The sequence below is a fragment of the Zeus faber genome (assembly GCF_960531495.2).
Source record: "Zeus faber genome assembly, chromosome: 10".
NCBI lineage: Eukaryota > Metazoa > Chordata > Actinopteri > Zeiformes > Zeidae > Zeus > Zeus faber.
In genome coordinates this window covers 16,354,808-16,367,240 of record NC_137199.1, presented here as the reverse complement: position 1 = coordinate 16,367,240, position 12,433 = coordinate 16,354,808, and the positions used below count along the sequence as shown (strand labels likewise).

Below are 12,433 nucleotides of genomic sequence, written 5' to 3'. Positions count from 1 at the left end.
TTCATGACAATAAGTTACCTAAACCAATCTACCGGTCGACTTTTAACTGGCTGTGCATCCGGTTGCTTATCAAACTGATGGAATACAGATGACGTTCTCTATCGTTGATGAAAAATGTATTGATTTTAAAAGGAACTCTGTCGTAATAGATTGCTTTTTTGGTTGTCAGCAGTCTCTTCGGACACTTTGGTACCAGATCTTGGCGTGGCGTTGTCGGAATGCAGTTCACCTGTCCGTGATGGGGGGAAAGGTCATTTGAGAGCGCGCGCGCATCCGTGGAGCGACGTTCTTCTCCGGGACACAGATCTGCTGTGGTGCTCCACGGCCGGCGCCGCTGCTGCCATCCGCCGAGGTTTTCTTTGTTCCCGTGTAAATGGAATCTGCAAGGTTTATCATCAGAATCAGCCAAGCAATCAACCAAAAAGACAATGTAGGAAGCACCCTATAAACAAGATAGGGTTAGGGTTAGACTATGGCAACGGCTGGGTTGGATATAAAAAAAGAAAAACAGTGTTTATTATATGGTATATGGTATGTTATTATACATTGCATGGTAATATTCCCATACAGAATGAATGGATGAACAAATGTGTGTAAAAAAGTGATACATAAATCAACGGATAACTGCGAGGTCTAAATGACTCACGGTACGTTGGTTCTGGGTTCCATGTGGAGGAGGTCTTGGCCTGAACACACAGTCCATTGTGCGGCTCCAATAGGAAACATTATAATTCATAAGCTGCTCCGCCCCTCACATCCTCTCTGCGTGGTGGAGGCCGGGCGGAGCAGCTCGGAACGTCCGAGGAAAAGAACCCCCCCCCCCCCCCCCCCGCCCCCGCCCGCCACCAGAACCGATACTTTACTTTCGCCTCCGTTCCCGTTCGGACGAGATGCCGCGTCGTCGCCGTGGATTATGAAAGCGGCTCCGCCTCGGACGCCGTGGGTTCGACGCCGCGAAGCCTGCGGCTCTTTAGCGGTCGATCCACTTGTGGCGCCCCCTCTGCTTCCCCCCCCGAAACATCCAAATGCTGCCGGAGCGACGATGTGGAAAGAGGAATATGAGGTTCATTTCGACTTCTTACTCCAACTTCTGTAAGTTTATTTTCACGTTATTAGATTTGTTTTTTTCTTTCGCTCCCAAATCCAACGTCGCGCATAGAGTACTGTACGCTGCGGAGCGTCAACTATAATATAATTATTATACTGAATGAATTTAATGAATGAAACAAAAAAATATATATATATATATATATACACACACTCTACTTGAAATGATAACTTTGTGTACTTTGGGCTTTCTCTAAAACTGACTTGCACTTTGAGCTGCGAGCAGCAGAATCAATACGAGCCACTATTTGCACAGTTCCGATGATAAACGACCGAATTTTGCAGTGTTTCTCCACATGGGGTCCGGGATCCCCCAGGGGGGTCTTTGAAGAGGGGTCCCCCTCCCCCCTCCCCCAGCGGAATGATCTGCAGTTAAACCTCACCATTATTGCAGCACCATTAGGGAATGTGACCACATGACTTTCTTCTGGTCATACTTCCACTGTGGTCCCCCAAACTAAAGTGTATCTATACATGTGGGATTTATAACTAAATCATACCTCCCCCCCAAAAGAAATCTCAGATTGAGGGCCCACAGACTAAATCTTATCAAATGGGGTCCATGGCTTAATGCATATCAAAATGAGAGTCTTTTGACATGAAAACGTTTGCGAAACACTGGTGTTGGCTATTTCAATTCAAGGGGCTGTGCCTATTTGTTTGGGATGCTTTGAAATGAAGGAGCCCCAAGTCAGATGTAAAGGTGTGTTAAATGTTGGCATTGTTGTGTTATTGCATTTTCCTCAGTCCAGTATTGCACCAACCAGTGTGTGTGTCACATTTGCATTTACAAGCCTCAGCAGATGGGTATGACATTAGCACAAACCATCGCATACCTATTGTCTGAGTCCCCATGGTCTGGAATTTGGATCTGATGTGTGTGTTAAAGATATATGTATGACATAACTGGTTGTTAAAAAAAAACAAAAAAAAAAAAACATCCTGTCACAAATGAAGTCATCCTCCTGGAAAATACCATTAAAATCCACAAAGTCATACACCACTCATACAGGCAGTGGCACACCCTTTGGGTGTGGGTATGGGTGGGGGTATGAGTGGCACATAACCAAGGAGATTATCACTTGTCACCGACAAGCAGAATCATGTCCTCTTTGTCTCACACTCACACACACACACACACACACACACACACACACACACACACACACACACACACACACACACACACACACACCCACACGCACAAACTGACACTGGTATTTGCCTGAGAGAACCACAAACGTGTTATGTGTGCTTTACTTGTCTTACAGTATGTATTTGCACTAATACAAATACAATATATTGCATATTTAAGACTTTTACATTGTCTTTTAGAGAGCGAGAGAGAGAGAGAGAGAGAGAGAGAGAGAACACATGCATGGTTGTGTGTGTGTGTGTGTGTGTGTGTGTGTGTGTGTGTGTGTGTGTGTGTGTGTGTGTGATTGTGTGCGCGCGCATGTGTTGGTCCTAGCAGTGGGGAGACGGCATCATCTTCCATCGTCCATGCCTGATTTGAGCGTTGAATGATTGATGAGGTCTCTCTGCGTCTGGTGAATTAATACAGTCAGACAGGCGAGAGTTATTTCAGCAACCAGTCTGCTGAATATTGTTTAAACGGCGTACCGTGTGTGTGTGTGTGCGTGTGTGTGTGTGTGTGTGTGTGTGTGTGTGTGTGTGTGTGTGTGCGTGTGTCCACCCCATGTGACAGACATGATGTCTGTGTGTCACCAGCAGCCTACAGTCCCTCCTCTCTCCTTCCTGTCTTCTTCCAGCGGCAGGACACAGCTTCCGTTGTATCCATGGCGACCGGTGCATCACCAGGACAACACCGCGTCAGGCATTGAATTTAGGAGACTTAATGCAATTGGCCTAATCGGTTTATGCAAAAAAAAACAACCCCAAAAAAAACGTCGGAATCATCAGCGCGGAATGCCGACATTGTCACTTGGGTGCATGGATTGGATCGAGGGAAAAGGTTCACAGCCGTTTGTGAGAGGTTTGCGTAAATTTGGGGAAGGAAGACGTGCTATACTGCTTCATTAAAGCCCACAGTGATTTTTTTGTTGATGGGTTTATTAAATTATTACCCCTGTGTAAGACCCAACTATTATAAATGAACGCAGCACTGTACGTAATGTTCAAGTTCAAGAGATTATTTGTCACATACATATACATGCGGTCATACATATATGCAGTGAAATGTCATGACACCCGGTGATTACGCACAATAAGCTCTATAAGCTCTAAAAATGCTAAATAATACCAAAATGTGCGTAATCGACACAAGGTGCTCGTGCAGGCAGCCGCAAGGGGAGGCGCCACAATCGCGATTCTGGGTTTTATAATTATATAATAGAATTAATTGACTGTGTTGTATTAAATATATATTTAAATCCTCCTAAAGGAAACTTACCTGAACCTCCAGCACTTACCTCACAGAGTAGAAGTCCTGGCTATTAAAATTGCCAACCTTTGCAAACTACATATATACACATCATATCATAGCTTAAATTATATTGTTTATCATAGACTATTATATAACCTGTATATCGTTAAATCGTGACTGTACATTATGTATGCAATTAAGGACACATTGCAGTGTCAAAATCCAGTATTAAGTACGACTGTTGTCATAAATGACTAAAAAGTTAGTAATGAATCATTCAGTTCCGTCCCCAAATTCACTGGGGAACAGCGGGGGAGGGGCGCCAGGTTCGCTGTAATTCATTTAAGATTACGGCTGTGGCCAAATCATGTCTCCTCAGTTCCGGCGTTCCCCGCGAAGAGCACAAAGCACAATACCGGACTTGAATATTCTATTGATGCTGTCTGCTGTCGGCTCCATCGCCCAACCAGTTTGATGCTATGTTAGTTTAGGGTTTTGTCATGGTTGTATGAACTGACCTAAAGCAGTGGCCTGCTTATGGGAGTAAGGAGTCACAACATCACACAACAACATGACTAACGTCCCTGTCCTTCAAAAAAATCTGTTTTATCTTTGGAAAGATATTAAAAACCATGACGTGCAAATCATAGTACAGTATTATTATGGAAAAAAAAAAATCCTGATTACTGTGAGTCAGCCGTAGACATTTTCCATGAAGGAGATTCATTTAATATCTGGATGTCTCCATTGGTGTCATTGGAGGGTTTATCTTTTATTTTTAGTCCAATTGAAGTTGCACAGCATTGCGAGTAGTTTTAGTTTGTTTTCTGATGTTATTAACGCCTTTTCAACCAAACTGGTTAAAGCTTAACTAATGAACTGTGAAATACTTGTCCAACAAATGGATTCGCTAGGGTCACACATCGGTTTTTTTTTCCAGCTTTTTAAAAATATGTTCCCTCGTTGCCAGGACATGGACACGCAGATAATGAAGCTTATAGCCTAGGTTCTCCCTCCCGAGTTGCTTTCAGTGAAAGTTATTTCCCCGTTTTTAACTAGAACTCTGACATTAGTTGTGGAATGGAGGTCAGGCGTCAGGGATATTTGGAAGGATGTGATGATGATTCATTCACTCTTTTATCTGAAAATACCGAATAAGTATCAAGAACCCTACAAAGCCTCTTATAAATACGGTGAACTTGTTTTTTTTCACATTGAACCGGGAACATTTCTTTGCGCCTTAGAAATGTGAGTTTATTTATTTATTTTATTTTTATTTTCTTTACTGAAACTGTCTCCATACAGCCATGGCCTTCCAGTCGCCAATGGGGAACGTAACTCCCTCTTCTAATCCTCTAGACTATCCATGATCAAGTGTTTTATCAGATCATTAGTTCATATATTAGTCCCCATTGACAACTGCTTGTCTATGTCATCAGAAGTACAATAAAACTCCCAAATTAGAGAAAAACGGACAAACAAAATCTAAAGTCTAAAGTCAAAAAACACTTTAGATAAAAGATAGGTTTTAGATAGATACAGGTTTTCATAATCTATAGTACATCAAATTACTGCATTTTTAAAAATATATTTTATATGCAAATTTATATTTCTTATAGAATAATAGGTTTGAATGGTTAACATCAATTTATTTTCTACTCTTATCCATTAGGTCATATAGAAACAAAGTATTGTGTTTTAAACATAGGGAGTAAATACAAGGCAATTCATGTCTAAAAACAGGATGTGTGAAGTCCTTTTTTTGGACTTTGAGTTTTTATTTAGGCTTATCTATATATCTATTATATTTCAATATATCAATGTAATTTCAATGTTTATGCAATTATGAATCCCTGCAGTTCACAGTGTGTTCTCTGTTGGGCTGAGCAGGTTTCCAACCGAGACATGTTTCCTTTATTTACCTGGAAACCTTCTTGTGTGTGTACGAATGCCTGCACGCGGGTGTGTGTGTGTGTGTGTGTGTGTGTGTTTGTGCGTGCGTGCGTTCTCCTCTGCAGCGACGCCAACCTCACAGACGTGCTGTCGGACTCAGACGAGTGTGATCTGAGCGGCCCGGAGCTCTTGGAGCGCGGCAGCACCGACACGTTGGCCAACGGCTGCCGGGTCGACTGCGAGGCCGCCAGGAGGCTGGCCAAGCGCCTCTTCCACCTCGATGGCTTCAAGCGATGCGACGTGGCCCGACACCTGGGCAAGAAGTAAGCGCCAGCCCCGGCCGACGCCCCCCCCCCCACATAAACACGCACCGCTGTCGGCAGGCGAACGGAGCGCAACGCGACAGGACGTTGCACGCGATTCTGCAGAAGCCGCAGCTGACGAGCAATCGCAGCTCGTGCGCAGAACTGAAGAAACAGGGAGAAATCAACATCAAATAATACTTATCCACATGCTCTGAATATTTTCCATGATTACGCTGATTTGCAATAGACGTCTCTGCGTCATAATGATGTAACACCGCTCTTTGACATTTATGGGTCTGTCTCCTTTTTCCTTCCTCCGTCAATCCCTCTTCTCCTTTTCGCTCCCCCAACCGGCAGCAACGACTTCAGCCAGTTGGTGGCATCAGAGTACCTGAGCTTCTTTGACTTCTCCGGCCTCTCGCTGGATCGAGCTCTGAGGTAATGCCGACTCAGCGCTTCCTTCCCCCGGCCTACGTGTGTATGTGCATGCGTGCTGTCGGTCTCGTTTATCCACACGTGCGTGCGTGTGTAATCAACTCGTCTCATCGCACGCGGCCCCCGCGAGCCGTCGCCGCCTCGTAGTCGACGTTCCTGTCCAAGCGGCCCCGTACCTCCCCGCGATTCTCCCCGGTGGGAACATTTCAGTTTACACAAGTTGTGCGGTTGTTAAATAAACGCAGCGCAGCGAGGGATGGTGACCGTCTGGAGTCGCTTTGATTCTTCCCGTGCTTTAAAAAATTCATTTCTTACCGACTCTCAACAGCACTTCATCATCGTTACATGGTTTCTTTTGCTGGAGAGGGGAAAAAGGTTTGTGTGGAAGCCTTTTTTTTTTTAAACCTACTTTAAAAGGAGCGCCGTGTAAGATTCTCTAGTGTTGCCCCTCCAGCTGTTTACACGCTGAGTAAACAACCTTAAATTGCCATACATTTATCAACGTCGTCTTGAAGTGTGTCCTTGACCCTGAAGCCAATCAGAACATATTTACAGTTTGGCGGCGCCTACATTGGGAGAGCGAGCAGCAGGTCAGGATAAATGGAAAACACTATCCTTATTTATCATTATTTATTTTAATTACACTTTGATTCATCAGTTATCATGCGTATAGAACCCTTTCCTGTCAGTACTTGGTAAACAGGGAGATAAGTTGATAAATCTTGTGCAATTCATAGTTCTTTACGCACTGTGTAAAGAGCTAGAGGGAAGGGCAGATGGGAAAGACGCCGCGCCCTTTATGAACAGTGTCCATTTACTGTAAAAGTTTAATATATTTGTATATGGGTTTGGTATGTTGATGATGATGATGATGATGCATAAACCAACAAAATGGTTGGGGGGAAAAAAATTGGAACAGTAGCCAATTTTGTTGTCATAGGACCACACTTTAAATTGTGTAAAGGGACATCTTATAATTACATAGTTCACTATTATACAATGACAAAAAAAAGGATAAATGTACCTCAAAATGGTTCCAGTGGAATAGATCTCACATCAGTCATCCAGATGAGAAATCTACAGCATAGTCATTTAATAAATGGCTTGAGAAATTAAGGGTAGGGGTGGGGTATCTTACCCTGGGGGGCGTCTTCCCCCATCTCACCTAATCTTATGAAGTGCTCCTTTAATACTTTAATAGAAGTTATAAAAAACATTTTTTATTTCATCTGAATGAAGTTTGATTTGTTTTAAGAGCGTTCTTTTCTCAGCCTTCATTTATCACTTGAAATCAGGACAAGCTGTGCTCGTGTTCCTCCAAATATCTTAATAATTGAGCAGGAACATTGAGACTGATTGCAAGAGTGTTATGAAGACTATCTGTGGCTGCACACACTGGCAGGCTGCTTGTCGGTGTGGAACGCAAGCACGCAGACTTTCTGACTTTTTAAAATTGTATTCATATTTATTTTTCTGGTAGCCCCCCCCCCCCACACACACACACAGACACAAAAACAGTTTCACCTTGTGGGGACTTTTTAAACGTGCTCTTGTGTGTTTTACAGGAACTTCCTAAAGGCCTTCCCGCTGATGGGGGAGACGCAGGAGAGGGAGAGGGTCCTCGTTCATTTCTCCGAACGCTTCTGTCACTGCAACCCACAGACACCCTCCTCAGAAGGTCAGCACAGTGAGGACGACGGTGATGAGAATTTTCATTATAATATTCATAATAAATATAGATGCAGGCAGCAATACGCGGGGTCCAGGGTGGTCGGCCCTTCTTTAAAGTTCAATGGTAGAGTGTGCTTCGGCTCTCTGTTCCAGTGTGTTTTGTGACTGCAGAAGTCAATTCATTCCGGCCTGGTTACAGTGTAGTTCTATGTTTGCGGCTGTGGGTGGGTTTCCTAGGCCGCAACTAATGGCGGTTATCATTCTAAAGTAGGGCTGCATGGTTATGGCTAAAATGATATTCGCAGCTATCCTAATCAATATTGTGATCACGATTATTTATCACGATTATTCATCCATTTTGGGGAACAGAATTATTTTTTGGCACTTTGTAAATCCAGTTATTATGATTAAGGAAGTTTGTATACATTGATATATCTGGAATGTCTATAAATTCTGACAGTGATGTTATTGGGTTTTTATTTTGTAGAACCTCCAATCCCAACTATGTCTGTGCGTGACGCCATCTTGGTGAGGTTGCGATTGTTGATCATAAACTCCTTCCACAATAATGAACCAATCTGGATCAAACTCGGACGATGGCATGTCCGGACCAACCTGAATACGCATTTTATTCATCTTGTCTGTGAGGGCGTCAGATCCATGATATCCATAGACTACTGACGTCAGTTTTTCATTAACAAAAGCAATAGGACTCCCGTCCCTTTAACCCTAACCCTAACCCTAAACCCTAAACCCTAACCCTAATTATGTACATGTATTTCAAGGAAAGAAAGTAGATATGCAGAACAAGTGATTGTTGTTTTCTGTTTCTTTTACTGTATCAACTACTAGTTCTTCAGCTTGGTTTAAATATCCATAACAATTTTGCACTTTGTGATAAAACAGTGTGTTCAGGGTGGTTGGATCAGTTGTCTAATGGACTTTCTTTCCCTTTTATTTATTTATTGGTTTATTTTGATTTATTTGTCATGAAATTAATATGACACAATTGTAGATTGCAAACTATGGAGTTGCACCCTCCTGCCACAATATTTAAGTGCTACCACCGGTTTTAACACTGCCCTTTTTATTTAGTTATCTGTATTTTTAAATTCCTTAATTAAATGTTAGAAATGTTTTGGGGGGTTTTTTTGCTTTTATTTCTGTATTTTTTATTTTTGTACTTTCAGTTTTATTATTAGTAGTATTGAATTTCAAACTATCTCCTTCGGTTCTGTGTCCAAGTTTAGTTTAATCCTACCACAATCTACAGTTTATGAGCTGTTATTTTGCTTGATCTCAAGTGTATTTGTAATTGATATTATTTATATTGTTGTTGTTGTTGTTGTTGTTGTTGTTGTTGTTGTTGTTGTTGTTAAAAAAAAATCGGAACAGAAGGAGCATGGCCACATTTAATGATCAGCATTATCCCCTTTTTTTTTGGAGCTAGACCGTCATTCACGGCACGAAAAGAAGTGTATTATTGTATAATTGTGTGTATTTTTTTATTTTGGTGTGTGTGTGTGTGTGCGCGTGTGTGTGTGTGTGGCAGAGCAGTTTGACACTTAGCTTCACGATGATCCTTCTCCTCCTCTCTGCAGACGGAGCCCACACACTAACCTGCGCCCTCATGCTGCTCAACACTGACCTGCACGGACATGTATGTTACACTTTCTCTTTTTTTCTCGGGTATGATAAACAATTGTATGGTCGGTGCATAAAATGTAAGCAATTAAACATCGACAGTGGCATGCATTCTCCCCCCTTCTCTTTATTTCTTTCTCCGTCTACGTCCTTCACCCCCTTCTCTCTGTCTGCCTCACGCCCGTACGCGACGCAGCTCCACTTTCTGACCTCTTTACGTCTCTCCTCTCCTTTAATCGTCTCATTCGTTCGTTTCTTTTGTTTTTTTCTCTCGGTAACTGGAGCACTGCGGTTGAGACGTCGCAGACGCAGTAGCTTGTTCATTTTTTTTTCTACAGCCTCCCCCTATTCCTTCCCTCGTCTCACTGTCACAAGATGATGATGCTTTATCGTGAATAGCCTTCCTTTTAACCGATGTCCTTCCTCTTTCTCTCTTCCCTTTCCATCCCTTTCCATCGCTACTGCTCCCCCTTTTAAAAAAAAAAACAACAACCCTTTCAACCCCTGCTAACCATAACCGGTCCCCTGGTCTCTCTCTCTGCCCCTGCAGGTGGTAAGTATGTTTGTCGTACTAAAACTCTCCCCACTTCGCACCTGCGCACCTGTTGCAAGTAGTGACGCTTTCTGCATGTTTAATATTTAATTTGCCTTAAATGATGCCCCTGTACCAAAAATCCTAAATATGTGTCCAAAATACTAGCTCCCGGTGTACCAAAGTATCCCGGATTGAGCCGGCGTGCCAGGCTCATGTGCTCAGATTTCATGTGCCACTGTAGCAAATGAGATTTAGAAAACCTTCAGGTCTTTTTTTCTTTGGGTTAATAATATGAGATAGTTATTACACAAAGCAGTCTCTTATGGCCAAAGTCCACGTTGTTGATTAAGTAATGGATCACATTCTTCCGTATTGGCTTCCGTCTAACTCGCTTCACTTAGTGCCAGTGATTGCATCATAAGACGAAAACAGCGGAATGCCCTCATCCTCGTTTCAATGCAGACTTCGGTCAAATGATGGTGAAATTTAAATGCGAATGCAAATAAGTATATACGTCTCACAAGAATATGAAGCTATGGTATAGTTAATGTTCCAGATTATTGCGTCAGTGTATTATATAATTCTATTCCTCTTGTGTCTGATGCTATCCCTGGATAGGTCAGAGTTGCAGAGTCCTCCCCATTAAACAATGGATAGTGAGAAATATAAACTGACACTAGATCAGCCTCACTATCATGTCAGCAGCATGCCGCACTATCAGCACTATAGCTGCATAACACTGCTCCCTAGTGGAGGGATACCGAACTGCGTGGATGCTTGCGCATGCTTTCATTCAATCTGACTGTGTGATTTTGGAGTTTTCTTTTACAATGGCATAGGGATCATACACCACTTCTAAAGAAAAATCTGATTTTACAGTGCTCGACTACAGGGGAAACAAAGCATATACTCTCAGTTAAAAGTTATTTCAGTTAAAATTAAGGTTTTATTACCTTTCTACATTTTATTGTCTGTGCTCTGTCTTTTCCCCTCCCCAGAACATTGGGAAGAAGATGTCATGCCAACAATTCATCAGTAATCTGGACGGCCTGAACAACGGCAAAGATTTCCCCAAAGAACTATTAAAGGTAAAGATTTATATAATTCTGTCAAGATCTATTTGTAATGGTCACTACTTATTTGCGGTGTCAGATTGGTTGCGAACATATCTTTTATGTGTATTTCTGAATTTTCTTTCTTTCGCTGCTTTTCCTTCACAGGTGTTGTACAACTCAATTAAAAACGAGAAGCTTGAATGGGCAATGTGAGTATGCATCATCACCCCTGGCGGCTGGTTAATGTTTTCATCCCAGTCTGTTTGTCCTGTCTCTCTGACTGTCTTTGAGAAGAATATCTCGAAAGGTGGGAGGTGGGAGTTTAAGCTGAAGGAAATGGAACAAATGATTACATTCTGATTTTACTTACAATATGGATCTGGATCTGAGAGGCAAATGTCAAAATATCCTTTTTGACACGATGACTTCCAAATGGAATTTGCTACGACTGCAGACTTGGTGTGGATGTACCCGTGGGAGTTTTCTACCACACGCGGCCCTTGTTTTGTTGCGACATGTTGTCCCAGCACAACAGGTATCGCTGCTTGAGGGTCTTTTGGCTCCACATGGTGCATATAACGTCCATTAATGAAATGTGCTGCCATTACGGAGCTCTGTGCTCGACCCAGAGCTTTCTAGTTGAGCCACTGTATCAGTTAGACATTTTCAGCTCTTTCCTCAGAACGAGGGTGTTTTCAATTTAAATGTGTGTGTGGATGGATGTTTGCGTAAACATGCTTGTTTGTGTATTTCTTTATCTGTAGGTAAATACTCATATGTGTGTGTGTGTGTGTGCAGTGAGGAGGAGGAGCTGAGGAAGAGTCTGTCGGAGCTGGTGGAGGAACAGTGTGAGGGCGGCAGTAAACGTGTTGCCAGGGTAACCGATGGCAATAACCCTTTCATCGCTATCCCCATCCTCCTCAACGCCGTGACGTACAAACATGGCGTGCTGAATCGCAAGAGCCACGCAGACATGGACGGCAAGCGGAGTGAGTGCATGTGCACGGCTGCGTGGGCGCACGCACACACACACACACACACACACACACACACACACACACACACACACTGGAATAAAGTGATTCCTTTTTAATTACAGTGGAAAAACCTGCAAGAACTATTTGTCAGGCTTATAATCCCAAACTCTCTTTCTACTTTTTCCCACTCAACCAATCTCCCTGCATCTCTTCCTCTATCACTTTCTATTTCTCTCCTCCTGTTTCTCGTCTAGCCCCAAGGGGACGCCGTGGATGGAAGAAGTTCTATGCGGTTCTGAAGGGGATGATCCTTTATCTTCAGAAGGTACCGCATCTCGCCCTCTGCTTCGTTACCATGGAAACACATATCCACCGCAGTGACCGTGGACACAGCATGGCAGCTGTTGCTAGCTGTTCCTCAGCTG

At 42.9% G+C, this 12,433-nt stretch overlaps 1 protein-coding gene across 2 annotated transcripts in view; it reads left to right on the top strand.

Annotated features, from left to right (window-relative positions):
- Positions 1 to 976: 976 nt before the first annotated feature.
- psd2 (pleckstrin and Sec7 domain containing 2) overlaps positions 977 to 12,433 on the top strand; it is a 17,701-nt gene continuing 6,244 nt past the window's right edge. The window contains exons 1-9 of one of the 2 annotated variants that reach the window (XM_080007956.1): positions 977 to 1,092; positions 5,512 to 5,709; positions 6,049 to 6,129; positions 7,692 to 7,804; positions 9,399 to 9,457; positions 10,975 to 11,064; positions 11,197 to 11,240; positions 11,830 to 12,020; positions 12,263 to 12,333. In XM_080007956.1, coding sequence (XP_079864082.1) covers positions 1,043 to 1,092; positions 5,512 to 5,709; positions 6,049 to 6,129; positions 7,692 to 7,804; positions 9,399 to 9,457; positions 10,975 to 11,064; positions 11,197 to 11,240; positions 11,830 to 12,020; positions 12,263 to 12,333 — 897 coding nt within the window. In that variant the 5' untranslated portion in view covers positions 977 to 1,042. Of the gene's footprint in view, positions 1,093 to 5,511; positions 5,710 to 6,048; positions 6,130 to 7,691; positions 7,826 to 9,398; positions 9,458 to 10,974; positions 11,065 to 11,196; positions 11,241 to 11,829; positions 12,021 to 12,262; positions 12,334 to 12,433 lie in introns of both variants that reach the window. The other variant, XM_080007955.1, reaches the window with a different exon arrangement.